This window comes from Mastigoproctus giganteus, chromosome 8 (genome assembly GCF_048544385.1).
Source record: "Mastigoproctus giganteus isolate SK-2022 chromosome 8, ASM4854438v1, whole genome shotgun sequence".
Lineage (NCBI taxonomy): Eukaryota > Metazoa > Arthropoda > Arachnida > Uropygi > Thelyphonidae > Mastigoproctus > Mastigoproctus giganteus.
This window is the reverse complement of record NC_143582.1, coordinates 159,297,269-159,314,597: the sequence shown is the minus strand read 5'-3', so window position 1 is coordinate 159,314,597 and position 17,329 is coordinate 159,297,269. Positions and strand designations below refer to the sequence as shown.

The window sequence follows — 17,329 nt, the reverse complement described above, 5'->3', positions numbered from 1 at the left end:
GAAAGCAAAAACCCTTCCCTTTATCTCTGATGGTAGTTACCTCCTTAAGTAAATCCCACTTCAGCACACTGTGATCACTGCCACCTAGTGGTTCCTTTATCTGCAGATTCTTAATGCATGAAGAATCACTACTGATAATCAGATTAAGAGTATTACTCCCTCTAGTTGCCTCCCGAACATGCTGGTGTAGAAAACAATCATTCAATAAATCCCCAAAAGCCTTGCTAGTGTGTGAGTGACCAACCCAGAAATTCGAGTCAATATCTGGGAAATTAAAATCCCCCATTATAAGACTCTCTGATTTACTGGCCTATTCTATTTCCCTGTACAGTATCTTATTATACTCATCAGAGTCATTAGGCCTATAGCACACTCTTCTGGATCATCATCAATCATCAACAGTCGATCCATCGATATGAAGTGGACCAATCAGATTCATCCCCTTCCTTTTAGAGTTTATATAAGTAAAGAAATCTTTGCTGTTTTTCTTAGCATCTTTTGTCAAGGATTTCTCATAATCTGCCTTCGCCCCCTAACCTCCTTTGTGACCTGATTACAGACTAGCTTATATCTACCATAGGCTTCTGAGTCGCTTGATAATTTATATGCATCCCATGCATTTTTCTTCTCCGTTACGAGTCTCATTACTTCATTTGATAACCATTTGGGCCTAAACCTTGAACAATATTTCTTAATAGGTATGAAACTTTTAGTAGCTTCCACGATTAATTCCTTGAATGCTTCCCACTTAGAATTTACTGTTGGTAACATCGTCAGTTTATTCCAATGTGGAATTAAAAACTTTCTGAGACCACTGTACTCACTTTATGGAAGCAAAAACCCTTTCCTTTACCCCTGATGGTAATTAAATCTTTAAGTAAATCCCACATCAGTACACTGTGATCACTGCCACCTAGTGGTTCCTTTATCTCCAAATTCTTAATACACGAATGATCACTGCTGATAACCAGATCAAGAGTATTACTCTCTCTCTGGTTGCCTCTCGAACATGCTGCTGCAGAAAACAAACATCCAATAAATCCACAAAATCTGACTAGTGTGTGAGTGACCAACCCACAAGTTCCAGTCAATATCTGGGAAGTTAAAATCCCCCATTATAAGACATTCTGATTTACTGGCCCACTCTATTTCTCTGTATAATTGTTCATTGTACTCATTTGAGTCATTAGGCCTATAACACACTCCTGCTCTTATTTTTGCTTTCGCAGTGCTTATGACACACCAAACTGACTCAACAGTGCACTGTTCATCTATATCAACTGGGTGCACTTCTTTGGATGTATGTGATGATCTGTCCATCTCATAACAAACCCATAATTTGAATGCTGCTGAAAGGCAGTTTCAGTTGGCAAGGTTGAAGTTGCATCCATTTCTTGAAATAGTGAGCTATATGCATGGATCCGCTATGTACTATACTAGATTCAATGTATAGTGGATCCATATATATATGTACACCTAAACAAAATTCCATTTGCAATGGTCAGAATTTTTTCCCTTTCTGCATCTGATACTGGAAATAAATTTTTAGGATCATATAACCAGAGGGTGCAGATAGAACAGACTGTTATACTTATATAATTCTCTTAGATTCTGATAGATTATAGTGTACCAATTTATGCTTTAGCCAGATATTTTAAGTTAGGACATGTACAGAACAGTGTTTTCATTCGGCATAGAGTGCTTCGCACAGTGTTAGGCACTTTCAGACCTCTCCAGTGTTCTGCTGCTTATATTTGGATGGTAGGAGGAGAAATACTTCTTTGGATCTAGGTGGGAAAAAAACAAAGTCTGCCTTCCCACCTGAACCAGGAAAATATTGTTTTATTTGCAGTGGGGGTATAAAATACAATTGTATGCTAAATTAAAACTGGCCAATAAGGAATCATACTGTGAATATATCTAGGAATTATATCAGGTCTATCTCTGCAGGAAATGTAACCTCTGAACCTCCTTGTATGCCATTTACCTTTAATATCGACCCCCCTCCTCTCTTGTGCAGTGGCATAAAGGACAATTTTCAGTGTTCAACTTGTAAAAATTATGTGGCTTTCATTGTGGTGAAAACGATAATAGATGTCAGGTATACACAGCTGGATCTAAGACGCTTAGTAACTGTGCCAGAAGTGTCCAATTATTACTAATATATTAACTGCTGAGTTTTATGCAATCAAAATGGCTGTGGATACCATAGAGGTGCATCCGCTTTTCCTTTTCTGTAATATATATTGATTCCATGTGTGCTGTAGTTTGCCATTACTGGAAACAACCTTATGTTTAATCCTCTGATAAATTATGCCATAAACAAAATCTTGGAATTATATATACTAATTCTGGATTTAATGATATCCTGGATCCCCAGTCATGAAGCAGTTGATTGAGCTGCTAAGAATCCTAGTGAAGAAGAAGAAATAGAGCACTTTTAGTTTATTCATTTTACAGATTTAAAACCAATCTTTAGAGAGGAAAAGGAAACATATCTGGGTTGATCTATGGAGATAACAAGCATATACTAATTCCATAGAATAAAATCTAATCTACATATATTGACTGGAGGATGTAGTACTGACAAGGTTGAGAATTGCGCATAGTTTCATCACATACAGATACTTGTTATTAGGAGATCCTCCATTATGGTTATATTATTCAAACTCAGCTGGTATGAGATTTCCTAATTCTACAATGTCCTAATTCTACATAGTTCTACAATGATATTTTGTTTACTAAGCACCTATTGCCTATATCTGAATTTGTGTTTCAAATATAGGCAATAAATATCTCACAAATATTCTTCAGAAATCTAGATATGCTTTATAGATCAGAAAATATGGTAATTAAAAAATTGCTAATTTTATTTAAACACTCTTGATCGATTTGTTATTACAAAATGCATATTTTAAAATTAATTTAGACATTTTTTAATTAAAAAAAGTTGCTATTTTATCTGAACAGTGACAAACTGTTCAGATAAAATCACAAAATAGGTTGTGAATTGCATAAAGTTAGCATTCTATCCACTTATCTAATTGTCATACATGACACTGGATACTCATGTTTGATTTTTATCCTGCCATGAAGGAAAGTTTCCAGAGGTATTTTTTTTTTTTTATTATCTAGTTCTGAGTTAATAGTTGGTTTTATGGTTGATTTGTTCCGGATTTTCTGATTTTATTTTCACCAACAAAAAGCAATTGCTGTATATGTAGCTGCCAATTTTCCAGATTTATAATGGAACATTAATCTTTTGATTTGATCATCTCATCTCTTAGTACAGCTGATACCATAAAGTATCTATTTTTTTTGCAAAAATTCCATTTTTTTCTCTTAAATTCTCATATTTTCTCATTTCACAAAAAATAATAAAATTGAAATTTTTTTGAAAATTCCATTTTCTTCCCTTAATTTTCTTATGAAAATGCTATAATTGTTCAGTTAGCTTTTAAAGAAAAAAAAAAAAAAGAAGGAAAAAAAAAAAAAGCAAACTTTTTATTCTGCACAAGGTTGCAACGTATATGGCCCGGAACACACACACACACAACAAAAAAGTGTTAGCGTCCAAGTTTTACATTTATTGTCGGGGTGAGTTTTATGCTGACACAGTCCAATTAATGTTACAACTTCAAGTATTTAATACACTCATAACAGAAACTATGATTCTTTGGTAATTGGGGGGCTTAGAAGGTTAGCTGGCCACCAAACTACATTGAATTTCTGAGACCAAAGCATGTTTCCTTATGGCAATCAAAAGCCTGCTTGCTCTGAATAGATCATCAGAGGCATTAGTTAAATATTTTTTGACTTTAACTTAAATGTAATCATATTTGGAGAAAAGTTTTTTTGAACAAATTGAAATAAATCTATTTCACAAAAAAAACCAAAAGTTTCCAGTATTTCTCAATATCATTGAAGGTATAGAAACAAATATGCAGTTAGAGTTCTGTCAGATTAAATGCAGGAACCTACCAGATGCTATTCGAAAGAAGAAAGAAAGAATTTATGTACAGTGGTCCTTGGTTGGGGAACTGACACTGGCACAAGTGAGCATGAAATCCATCAGGTTATCAGAGCAAGAAATTCCTAGTGTCAGAAAATATTCAACCAAATTTAAAAAAAAAAAAAAAAAAAAAAACCCTGAATTAGGAATTTCTCTTTTTGTTGTAGGTTTGGAGATGCTCTTTACAGCTAAGTCTGAATAGCAGTGCCATTGTTATAAACAAAACTCTGACTCACCATTTTTGAAGAGATGCAAAGTGTGCAACACTATCTTTCTTGAAGCTGTCATAATCAGTTAATATTTTAGACAATCCAAATGGAAATCCAACAGGCAGAAAAAAAATGCTAAGTAAGCTTAATGTTAAATTTAAAGCATACTGTACTGGCAAACAATCCTCAGGCTGTATTTTGAAACAAAATGTATATTTTATCTGTAAAATTTAATTTCTAGTGCAATGTGGGCTTTACAAAAACCTTGTGGTTTTTCTGAAAAATCTCCTGTTTTCCTCCTATTTGGTAACTAAATAATAAAGAATGGGGGTAAGCTTATTTATAGTTGTCTTCAGGTAGGAGATCTGGCAGAAAGCCTGAGCTCATAATTGAAAAACTCCAGATGGACCACTACCACTGGAAATGAATTATCACAAAGTACTGAATGTATACAGTGGCCACTTTATCAGGTACACCTGCCCTTTCAAGAAATGGAGCAGTCCTTGAATAATGGCATGTGTTTGTACCATGCGATATAAGATAAATACTTATGTGAGTATTTTGGAAACAAACTCTGCTAGGATTTTCGCATACAATTGTGTATCATTATTGGCCTAATAACCAAATAACATTTAGCTACTGGAAATCCTGTGGTTGGAAAGAGCTCATTGTGAGAAGCCAGGGAAGGTCAATGAGATTTGCACATTATAACAGAACAACTAATCAGTTAGTCAAATAGCAACCCAGTACAATATTGGAGATCACTTAACTTATCATATGTTACAGATGAAGTATCACAGCCGGAAAAAAAACTGGATTCTATTCCTGTTAGCAAGAAACAAGAAGGTATGATTACAATGGACTCAGAAACACCAGCATTTAACAGTGAAGAATTGGAAAAATGTTGCCTTATCTAACAATTCCACATTTCATTCTGATAGGGGAGGACTAGAATAAGGCAACAAACAGCTTGAGTCCATGGACTCATTCCTGCCTAATGTCAGCAGTGCAGGCTGGTTGTGGTACTGTAATGGTATGAGGAATACCAGTGGAACAACATTTGGATGCCACAAGTCGTCTGGAAATTGACCAGCTTCATGGGTGCAGTATATCCGTCTGTGAATTTGTTCTTACAACAGGATAATGCACCATATTACAAAGTAGAACTGGTTCTCATAACACGAGAGTGAGTTTAGTCTACTGCGGTGGCCTCTCTAGGTCTCAGTCCAATTTCTCAAGAACTGAAACCTGTGCTATGAGGTGAAATAAGCTCTTTGGATTGGAGATCTGCAACCATCTAATTTGCAGTGGCTGTGAGAAGCTGTTGTCATCATGACTCAGTCCAATTTCTCAAGAACTGAAACCTGTGCTATGAGGTGAAATAAGCTCTTTGGATTGGAGATCTGCAACCATCTAATTTGCAGTGACTGTGAGAAGCTGTTGTCATCGTGACCAGCATTCCTGTGATATATGCTAGCTACCACATTAAGTCTAGCCAGTGATAAACCTAGGCTATTCTGAGGGTCGGTTGAAGAGAGGGACCCACTTGCTATTAGATATGGTTAATAAAGTGGCCACTCAGTTGAGGATTGGGAGTAATATTTAAAATTTTTCAAAATTGCCCTTGGGAATCCTTTATTGATGCTTGCATTTTAAAATAATTTTTAAAAAAGATTCCATGGTGTTCTTAAACATGATTTAATTTAATAGTTTTTCTATTGTCTTATCTTCTGTGTGCTACAGGCGAAACCGTGAAGGTGATAGAGAAAAAGCATTGAAAGTAATGACTACTATTCTAGAAAAAGAGGAAAATCCTGTTCCAGATATGTTATGTCTTTGCGGCAGAATATATAAAGATAAATTTGTAGAATCAGATCACACAGATAAAGACAGTCTTAAAAGTGCTATATACTGGTAAGTAATTTATTATAATTATTAACAGTTAGTGTTATTTTTTTCAAAATTTAAATATTTCATCTATACATTATGAAATAGATTAATATTTTGGTCTGAGCCTAATAGAATTTTCTCTATTTCTTGTATACGGTTTGTCAAAAGACAGTCTTGATAAAGATTACTCCATGGGTCACATCTATTGCTTTATAATTAATAGCTAGTCATGATGTTTTGTTTTTAGTTATTTAATAAGATTTAAAAAGAAACAACAAAATCTAGAAACTGGAATTTAGTGAGGAAAAAAAAAAAAAAAATACTTATTCGTTTATTAATCCCAACATTAGTTGAAGTTTTTTTTTTTTTTTTTTAAACTAGCATTTGCCATTAACATAGTCCACTGTTCATTTGATTTGGATTATGTTGATAAAAGGCGAGAAAGTTCTTGATTGTAAACAAGAAGTTAGATCTTTCTTGGCTGTAAACAGTGAAACTAGATCTTCCCTGCCTGTAAACAATGAAGAAGTAGGCTGGATCTGTTGCATTATAGTAAAAAATAGCTATGATGTTATTTTTGGTAATCTGGTAGATGTCAAAAAAGGTGCCAAAAAATCTAGAAATAAAACATTGAAACTTAACAAAAATAAAATAGTATCTGATTGTCTAGTTTTTATTAAAGCCACAATGTTTGTCCAGAATATATTATTTTTTCATTTACTAATAATTGTCACTAAAAATGAATGGATAAGTGATAAAAGAATATCTTAGATAAGTGTACAAGAACTATTATTCAGTATTAACAGTCCAATATTTGATGTTGGCTAAGATAATAAAAAACAACATTTTGGAATTCAAAAGTACATCACCAAGGATGTCAAGACTAATACTCAAGATTTCTAAGAGGTACAAGCTAAAGGTTATAATTATTTATGCACCAACATCGAGCCATGATGATGATGAAGAGGTTGAAGAAATGTACACCGAAATTGAGAGTCTTCTAGATAAGCAGAATACCCACTACACTATTATTATGAGGGACTTCAATGCTAAGGTTGGAAAAAGAGAAAACAGAACAGAAAGGGGAACTATAGGAAATTTTGGAATTGGTGAAAGAAATGAAAGAGGCAAAAGACTTGTGGAATTTGCAGAATCTCAAGGATTGTCAGTAATGAACTTTTTTCAAGAAAAGGGTGAACAGAAAGTGGACATGAAAGAGTCCAAATGGATTAACAACTATAGTATGAAATCGACTTCATCCTCACTAACAGAAGATATATCATGAATGATGTTACCATCCCAAATAAGATAAATGTTGGAAGTGATCACAGAATGGTAAGATGCACACTTGATATAGATAAAGGAAAGGAAAAAAACTGACTCTAGTAAATAATATGAAGGTCTTTGAGATAACAGAAGAGGAGAAAGAGCACTATGTACTGGAACTTAAGAACAAGTTTGAGCTTCTAAAGACTGCTCAGGCTCCAGATATCGACGAGGAATACTGCAACTTTCTGAAAATAATAAAGCCCAAGAAACCTACAGGGAAAAAGAAATCCAAAGAAGAAAAAATTAGTCAAGAAACACTTGTTATGATGAACCGAAGGCGACAAATGAAGAGCAAGATAAACACTGACAAGGAGAAAATTGAGTATACTGAGTTATGCAAAGCCATTAGAAAGAGGCTCAGAGAGAACATAAGAAGATTTAACACAAGAAAAGTAGAACAAACATTAAGGGAAAACAAAGGACTTAAATCAGCAGCCATGAGCAGTAATACAGAAAGACAAATGATACTGAAACTGAAGAATAGCGATGGTGTACTTATAAATAGCAGAAAAAGCATAATTCAAATAGCTTGTATAATTCTCTATAGCAGAAGACTACTATAGAGAATTATACAAGGAGCGAGGGAATGATGCCAGCAGTGGGGAAGATGGATCGCAAATTAGCAACACATATAACATACCTGATATTCTTCCTGATGAGGTAGAACATGCATTGAAGAAAATGAAGAATCAGAAAGCACTGGGGGAAGACAAAGTTACTGTAGAGTTGTTAAAATTGGGAGGAAGAGACATAACACAGAAACTGGCAAGGCTCTTCACAAAATGCATTAGAAAAGGTGTTGATGCCTAAGCAGTGGAATAATCCAATCATAGTTTTCTGCATAAGAAAGGAGATAAATCAGAAATTGGAAATTATAGACCAATTAGCTTGTCCCACATCTACAAGTTGTTCACAAGGGTCATTACTAACAGATTAGAAAGAATACTTGATGAGAATCAGCTGAAAGAGCAAGCGGGCTTTAGGACAGGATTCTCAACTATGGATCACCTTCATGTAATATCACAGCTAATGGAGAAAGCAAATGAATATAAAACACCATTATGCTTGGCTTTTGTGGATTATGAAAAGGCATTTGAAGAGGAGCTAGAAGGCAATGCTTTGGGCACTGGAAAGACAAGGCATAGATACACCATATATTATGATTTTGAAGAAAATATATGAGAATGCTGCCTCCTTTATTAGACTGGACAAAGACAGTAGCAAATTTAAAATCGAGAAAGGAGTTCGACAAGGAGACACAATATCTCTGAAGTTATTTACTGCTGCCCTTGAAGAAGCTTTCAGAAGATTAGACTGGTCGCAGAAAGGAGTCAATGTGAATGGAGAGTACCTAAACCATTTATGATTTGCAGATGACATTGTGGCCATAAGCCACTATCCCAAAGAATTAGAGGAAAATCTTAATCAGTTATGCAGAGTTAATAAGGATTTCAGACTAAAGATGAATATGGCTAAAAGAAAAGTAGTGAAGAACAAGTATGCCATAGAAAGGGATATAATGGTTGAAGGAGCAGTAATTGAAAAGGTTGATTCATATTCTTATCTGGGACAAGTCATCAGCTGTAATAATGATAAATGGCTGGAAGTCAAGAGAAGAATAAATTTTGGATGGATAGCATTCAGGAAATATAGTCACATACTGAAGAGCAATATTCCAGTTTGTCTGAAATGCAAAATAAGGAACCAAAACATACTCCCCACCATGACTTATGGAAGTGAAACTTGGGCACTCACCAAAAGAATGGAAGAAAAGCTGAGAACTACACAGCGAAGAATGGACCGAATTATATTGGGAATCAGACTGTTAGATGAGAAGAGAAACAGATGGATTAGGCAGCAAACTCAAGTAAAGGACATTCTTATCAAAACTAAAGAACTAAAAATGGTCTTGGGCAAAACAGATAGCTCGAAGACATGATGACAGATGGTCTAAGAAAATAATAGAATGGTACCCAAGAGGAGCTAGAAGAAAACCTGGAAGACAATGGCGGAGATGGATAGATGAAATTCATGAGTTTGTGGGTAGTAAATGGATGGCCATTGCACAAAACAGAAGGAACTGTAAAGTTGCTGGAGAAGCCTTCATCCTGCAGCGGATTTAAAATGGCTGATGATGATGATGATGATGATGATGATGAAGATAATATGATAGAAAAAAAATAGGATTGAGCTCTTGGCGGCTGTTTTAACAAGGCAGCTTGGTATATAGTTCGTAGCTTATACGAGATGTGTCTAAAAAGTAATGAGACTGGTGCTATAAAATTTTTTATTAAAAACTGAACTACAAATCAACATTATCCAATTCAGAATAGTTCCCTTGGGAAGCCATACACCACCGGAGATGTTGCTCCCACTCCTGGTAGCAGTGCTGGAAGTTTTCAACTGAAAGTGCCTTCAGCTGGTCTGTCACAACCTTTTGCATGTTGTCCACAGTCCAAAATGACGACCTTTGAGGTGGAATTTGAGCTTGGGGAAAAGGAAAAATTCACACTGACTCAGATCAGGCAAGTATGGGGGCTGAAGAACCACTGGAATACCCTTTTTGGTCAAAAATTCAGTCACGGAAATGGCAGTGTGACAGGGAGTATTGTCATGAGGCCACAATCTCCAGCCAGGCACAATTAACCCTTTTTCTGAGTCGTTCAAGGACTGTTGATTAACTGTTTGTCCTTGAGGCACAAATTCCTTATTAACAACACCTTGACTGTCAAAAAAAAAAAAAAAAAAACAAATTAGCATGGATTTGATTTTTGATTTGCTCATTCTTGCTTTTTTCGGACGCAGTGAGTTGCTCGTGTGCCACTCTGAACTTTGTCGTTTGGTTTCAGGATCGTACTCGAAAATCCATACTTCACCTGTTATGACATGTTTGAAAAAATTTGTCATTTTTGATGTGTTCAAGAAGGTCGAGGCACACATTCCTTCGGGTTTTCCTTTTGTTCGTTGGTAATTTGAACATTTAACATAAGAAGTTATGTTAAATGTTCAAATTCAACTCACTACCGATCATTCTGACTGTCAAACATCAATCAGACCTCATGAGAGTCCTCACTCTTGTCACGTTTTTGACGTGCAAGGTCTTCCAGAACGAGGTTAGTCTTCCATGCTCTCACAGCCATCAAAAAATACTTTTTGCCACCTGAAAACCTGTGCCCTCCATAGAGCATGCTCTCCATAAACCCATTTTAATTTTTCGTAAGTTTCTGTTGCATTTTCGTTAAGTTTGATGCAAAATTTGATTGCACAACGCTGCTCGAGATTTCCTTTTTCCATTTCCGTAACGCAACACTACTACACACGCTTATACAACTCTCTGTAAAGTCAGATGTGTTAATGCTATCGAGTTGAAACTTGCAAGGAACATCAAGTAAGAATGTACATCTCGGTTGGTGTCAGAGGTGGGCTACAGTGTTGTCAGTTTTCGAGCCACACGTTCAGTCTCATTACTTTTTAGACATACCTCGTATGCATAGGCAGTTTTCATCTAGTTTCTATCTAGGGGTAGGAAACTGCATATAAATTGGATAAGAGGATGGTAACTATTACTGGAGCAAGTGTATGACAACTATAAAATATTTACTTAAATACAGGCTGAGTTAAAACTATGTGTAAATAGTTTTAACAGTTTCAAATACACTGGTAAAAACGATTAGTGGAAATTTCTGTATAGTCTGTTGGACAATTTACTGTATTGATATCCATTGTAGCTGCAATGCCAAAGCATTTTCACAGACCGATGTGCAAATGTAAAATCGCTAAGTTCTCCAAACAAATACAGCTGAGAAAATGCAAATTCAGATATGTGAACATTTTGGTAAATTCTTGACATGACACAGATGCACTTATTGTTGAAATACCAGGTGGTATTTTAAGAATGAAGTACCATCTGAAAATGTTATGTCTGTTAGATTTGTTCAAGAATATATTATTATTTACTACTAAGAGAGTCATTGGGAGGTGGGACATTCACAACACCAAGTTGTGGTATGGCTTGGGCTACCATACCAGGGCGCCTCCGTAGCCAGGTGGGAAGGAGCAGTAGTGTGTATCATATGCTTCTTGATTAGACCGGGGTTCAAGCCCGTCACCACCAAATACGGAAGATGCGGAAAGGTCAGGGAATGACCTCCGCATATCCCGGAGCAATATGGCTTTAGTTGCTAATGCTCCTAAAAACCAAAACAACAACAAAACAACAGCTACCATACCACAATCATTGCCACAAAGTGTCACTAGGAGGTTGTGGAATGGATTCGAAAAATCTCAGACCATTTGTTGATATCTGTATCAGGATTGTAGACCAACTACACTGAAGAAAGATTGCTATTTTTCTCCCTGCTGCTTATCTCAATTGACATTTGAATGCCTTTCAGCTACTTGGTTGCATTGCATTGCAGGGACATGACTGTCATCCCTGACCATCTGAAATCATTTTCATAGACTCTGCGAGACTAATGTATGGTGTATGATTTATTGAGTGCCTGAAATCTTAGGTCCAGAAGAATGTGAGCATTCAAACATTATATTGTATTGGGAGGAATGATGTTATGTGCTTTCCACAGATAAGTCCAGATATAGCATGAAAAAGGAATCCAAAACAACTCTTATACATACAGGAACATTGTCAGTTTAGTGGAAGCGGATTGCTTGTATGGAGTGGTGTTAGTTTGTGAAGTACTCTGACTGCATGCAGGTATAGAGATGAGATCATGTGACTTAAGATCCTTGTCTATGATGGATGACTGTCTTCAATCCCCATAGGGCATAAATGATCAACAATTTGAAGATGGGGGTATCATCTTCAAACCAATATAGGTATCCCAAATAGACAATACCCACATCTACAAATTGTTGACCGGTTGGGTGTTTGGCTGGAAAGCCAATCCTATGTGGGCATTGCCCACATGGATTGACCTTCCGACTACCCACTTGTATTCCATTGAGTGTGTCTACGATACCCTCAGAAGACATGTTGTGGCTTACTTTGGACTGTCCAGTGCCACTTAATCAGCTGGAAACAGCACTTACACAAGAGTAGTCACTCATTCTTCAACCACTCATCACTATCTTGTATTTTTCAGTGGATTACAGGATTGAAACATGTCTGGTGGTTTTGGCTGCAGACCATACAATACACTACACTAAAATTCTCTATGCATGTGCTGTCCACAATGGTGACAAAAACTGTTCCTACAAGCTTATAGTACTTTCCTTCTTATGAATCATGTTTCAATAAAGCCACCATTACTGGTCACTCTGATTTTGAGCATTTTGGAAATACACTGATTGGAACTTAGCTTCAGCTAAATCATGAGGTATGCCATCTTATTTCCACAAATATTATTCATGCCTGCGATTCCCCAATTACTTTGATGACAAATGGGATGATTACAGAAGTTATGTTAAATGTTCAAAATATGTCCACCACTAGTACATGTATATGATTAGCATAGTTTCTTAACATTCAAAGTCTGAACAACATATGGCGGTGCACATATGTGCTGTAATTTTGTCTTCCCCATATTGTATACTTATATATCCTTAAAGTAACTTATAAATCCTGCAGTGTTTGTAGTTCATGTGCTTACACTTTATCATTTAGGTAACCCTGTGCAAAAGAGTTTGAGACTGAGACTCTGGATATTGTGGGGGTTCAAAACATTTCCCTTGTGACCCATCTGTTATTCAGAAAATTCACCATCCACATACACATGGACAAAATGAAAATACAGGGGTGCACTATCCTGTTGAAAGTAAACCATGCATCCAGAAACATGTCTTATTGTGGGAATTGTATTAGTCATTAACAATTCAAGGTATCAGTAACCTGTAAGGCACAGTTATATATCCCATAGAGTCCAGTTTATTGGAATATTTAGATGAAAGGTTTTGAACTTTATATTCTAAGGTTCTCATAATAAAACAGACTAATAGATTAACAGCAACTGCAGAAATAGGTGAAAGTGATTCTTACACCACTTTTATTGGGTCAACAGCCTAGAAAACAAGATTTGGGGATTACAAGGACTGTTGGGGAAGGGGCGCTTCATGGAACAAGCAAATACTTATGCTTGTTCCATGAGGTATGCCATAGTTTCATAAATTCTGAATTATTTGCCTTACTAAAAGTAGAAACAGGTGCATGAATACTTGTTTGTACACTAATGCTAGGAGTATAGTAAACAAATTTTATGAATTTAAAGTTTTTGTTAAGTCATCAAATTCAGACATAGAATTATGATAAACATGATGCTGCTCAGACATAAGAGTTTTGGAATTTGATTGTGATGAGTATAATGTGTGCAAAAAGAGACAGAGATAGGTGTTGAAGTGGAGTTTTGCTCTTAGTTAAGAAACAGTTACAGTCGATTCCAGTTATTTAGGACCAGTGTGTTTTGGCCCGATTAAGCGGCTACCCCAATTATCCGAAATTTCACGGGGAAAAAAAAAAAAAAAAAAAGGTAATATACAGTATACCCCCCCCCCCTGCTTTCCAATTGGTTCACTGTACAATGAAATCACGTTACGATGGAGTCACCATAGTAAAGTACCGTTCACTATACGATGTGTAGTAAGTGCCAGTCATTGTGATCATGTTTGTGAAATGAATTTTAATTCTATTAAACAGCGATTCGAATTAGCGAAAATAGGAGGAATATTATCCACAGGCTATAAGAGTAAAGATATATTTAGCACCAATTTACACTTTATAACCTTACAAAATAAAAAATTAAATGATACGTGAAAATCAGAAGAATATACTGATAATCGGAATAATTAATACGTACTGTAATATGTACATACTACTAGTTGATGTTTCTTTTCACTGACATTTATGGGTAGGGGTTAAAATTTAAAACAGTAAAAAGATAAGCAATCAAAAAACAAAGAAAACAGCACACACAAATTGCAAGTAACGCAATATGTGCAAGTGAGAACGGAGTAACAAGTTACAAAGCTTTAAAAATAGGAATGAAGAGAAGATTCTGAAAATTTAATTTTTTTATATGATTGAAGATTTCATGGAAGTATAAACACATTTCACCATAACAACCCACAGAATTCCAGCTGTCTGTATTATCGCATATTCAATAAGATCGAGTTTACTATCCGTTTATGATAGATTGCACTAACTGAAAAGCCCAATAAACAGGTGACTGCTAATTGTTTTTATTGTTTTACGATTGTTACCTCAATAAATCTGACTGAACCATGTGGGACGGTCAGAGACAATCACAGGGTAATCTTCAGTGCTGCGGTCTCCTGCCCAATTAAACGGCATGTTGTTCCAATTAAGCGGAATAAACCCTGGCTATTTTCTCGATTGAGTTCTGTTTTTTAAGATTTGCCTCAAATATACAGCTGCCCAAATAACCAGAATCCACTGTATATTGATAAAGGGATGATTGAGTTGGAGAAGACAGAGTGATTACTATCAATATCAATAGAGCAGTGCTGATTATCAATCAGCACTGCTCTTCTTGGAATAATGTTAAGAGTATTTCAGGTTCAGTGCTGGACATATTGTTTTAAATATGTTTTTAACATTTCTTAATGCTACTGAAGAAGGCACAATATGCTTAATATCTCTTCAGAATGCAAAGGTTGGCAATGTGTTTAATGCAGTGATTTTCAACAGAACTCTGCATAAGTCAAATTTTACGTAATTCGGGATTTCCCTAAAGTCGTATGCAGCACTCGCAACTGTGCTTGCTGAATTTGATTGTTACAAATTCAGCAAGCATAGTGCAAAACATAAATGTTTGACAAACATATAAATAGAATTATTTATTCAATTTTTTTTTATCTCATGCTTAGGATAAGGGATAGGCTTTCAGCAATATTGTTAATAATTACTGTAAACAATAAGGGACCCAGCATTGAACCCTGAGACACTCCACCAATAACATTACTCTGAGAAAATTGGTGCCCGTTTGTAGCCACCCTCAGTCTTCTGACGCTCGGTCATCCCTTTATCCATAGCAACAGCTTGCCTCCAATACCACATTGCTTCAATTTGTATAGCAATCTTTTATGTGTCTTTCAGGTGGTACAGCTTCCAGGCACAAGCTGTACTTGCTGCCTGGAATACTAAAATGCTGATGGAACTGATATTTGGGTGACATTCAAGTCGTGGACCCAATTTCGGCAAAGTCCGGACGGTCTGTGACAACCAAATCCGCTGCTTGCACCCCCACGATGGTGGGACTGTTAATAACCCTGGGTATAACCTCCATGCACATGCACACTGTGAGTGACCACCCAGGTGTGAACCAACGTAAGCAGGGGGTCGAGGTGTGGCGCCCACACCACATGGAGGAATGCCACCCCTCTGTGGTACCAGGCAATACTAGGTGGTAGATGACTCTCATTAACCGGTGAAATACCACCACTTTGCTTATTTGGAAGCTTGAAGTGGGGGAACCCATGTTTAGTCTCCAGAGCTAAGTTCCGGTCAACCCTTCCCCATCTCTTCCATCATGCAGTATGACTGATGACTTTTGAGGGGTATGATGAACATCATGGCAAGATCCAATTTTCCATACATTTCGAGGATACAGCTCTAAAATGGTATTTGCAGGCCGGCCGCTAGTTAGTACACCGGACTGAACCTATTGGAAACTCTTTAGAAGGGTTCCAGATCAGCCAGTATAATCTTGCTACCTCTACTCTACTCTGCCAGATAGTGACTGGAGGGAGTCCGATTAGTGTGAATGTGGGGAGGCATTGTCGAGGTCACGTTATGTCAAGGATCTGGGTATATTCTTACCATGTGTATGCTATATCCAAAAATTTCATTACTTCATACAGCATTTCCCCCCACTTTTTCTTACTATTGAATACACCATGAATTGTCAAAGTAATAGTGTAAGCTTATCTGCGAAAAGATCTAAACCTCCTAAACACTTGCTAGTTCAATATACGTGGTCTCAATTCTAATCTCAATGATGTCCATTTCCACTTGCAGTCTGCCAAATCCCATGTACTTTTTCTGACAGAATCTCAGTTATCAGTTGAATCAACCACTGCTCATCTCATTGCCCAAATTATTCACTGTATGATTCCTTTCGCCTCAAAGGTGGTATTTGTGCATATATCCATTCTGATATTCCGTGTCAAAGACTTGGTAATTTGGGATCTCCTCGTTTTGATCTTCTCTGGCTGAAAATCTCTCTACCTAACTGTGTCAAATTCATCTGTTGTCTTTACTGTTCTTCAAGAGAAGAACCTTGCATATCTTAATTGGCTTGTTTCCAAATCTTCAGATTCATTTTCTGCCTACACCAAAGCTCGCAACAATTTAATCAGTCTAAAGCTATTGGCCGCAACTTTTGCCCATCTCTGCTCCCACCTCTGTCAAAACCAGATGGTTCTGTTGTCACTTCAGCCAAGGATAAAGCTGACCTGCTAGCATCCCATTTTTCTTCCAACTCCTGTATCAATGATCTTGGTAAAACACCTCCCAACATGCTCCATTTAATGCCTCCTGTGGTCTTCCTTCAAACGGATGTCAGAAGGATTTTGACGAATCTTGAAACACGTTGTGGCGAGATCCAATATTCCTTACATTTCGAGGGTACAGCTCTAAAATGGTGTTCGCAGGCCGGCCGTTAGTTAGTACACCGGACTGAACCTATTAGTAACTCTCTAGGAGGCTTTCGGATCAGCTTGTGTATAATCTTGCTACCTCTTCTCTGCCAGATAGTGACTGGAGGGAGTCCGAGTAGTGTGTCTGGGGAGCATTGTCGAGGCCACGTTATATCAAGGATCTGGGTATATTCTTACCACGTGTACACCATATCCAAAAATTTCATTACTTCATACAGCATGTCCCACTCACTTTTTCCTACCATTGAATACACCATGA

At 36.6% G+C, this 17,329-nt stretch overlaps 1 protein-coding gene across 6 annotated transcripts in view; it reads left to right on the top strand.

Annotated features, from left to right (window-relative positions):
• The window catches only part of Ask1 (apoptotic signal-regulating kinase 1), an 843,483-nt gene that overhangs the window by 197,688 nt on the left and 628,466 nt on the right, over positions 1 to 17,329 (top strand). For all 6 annotated transcript variants that reach the window (XM_090379009.1, XM_090379010.1, XM_090379014.1 and 3 more), the window contains one exon: positions 5,965 to 6,135. In XM_090379009.1, coding sequence (XP_090235135.1) covers positions 5,965 to 6,135 — 171 coding nt within the window. The remainder of the gene's footprint in view (positions 1 to 5,964; positions 6,136 to 17,329) is intronic.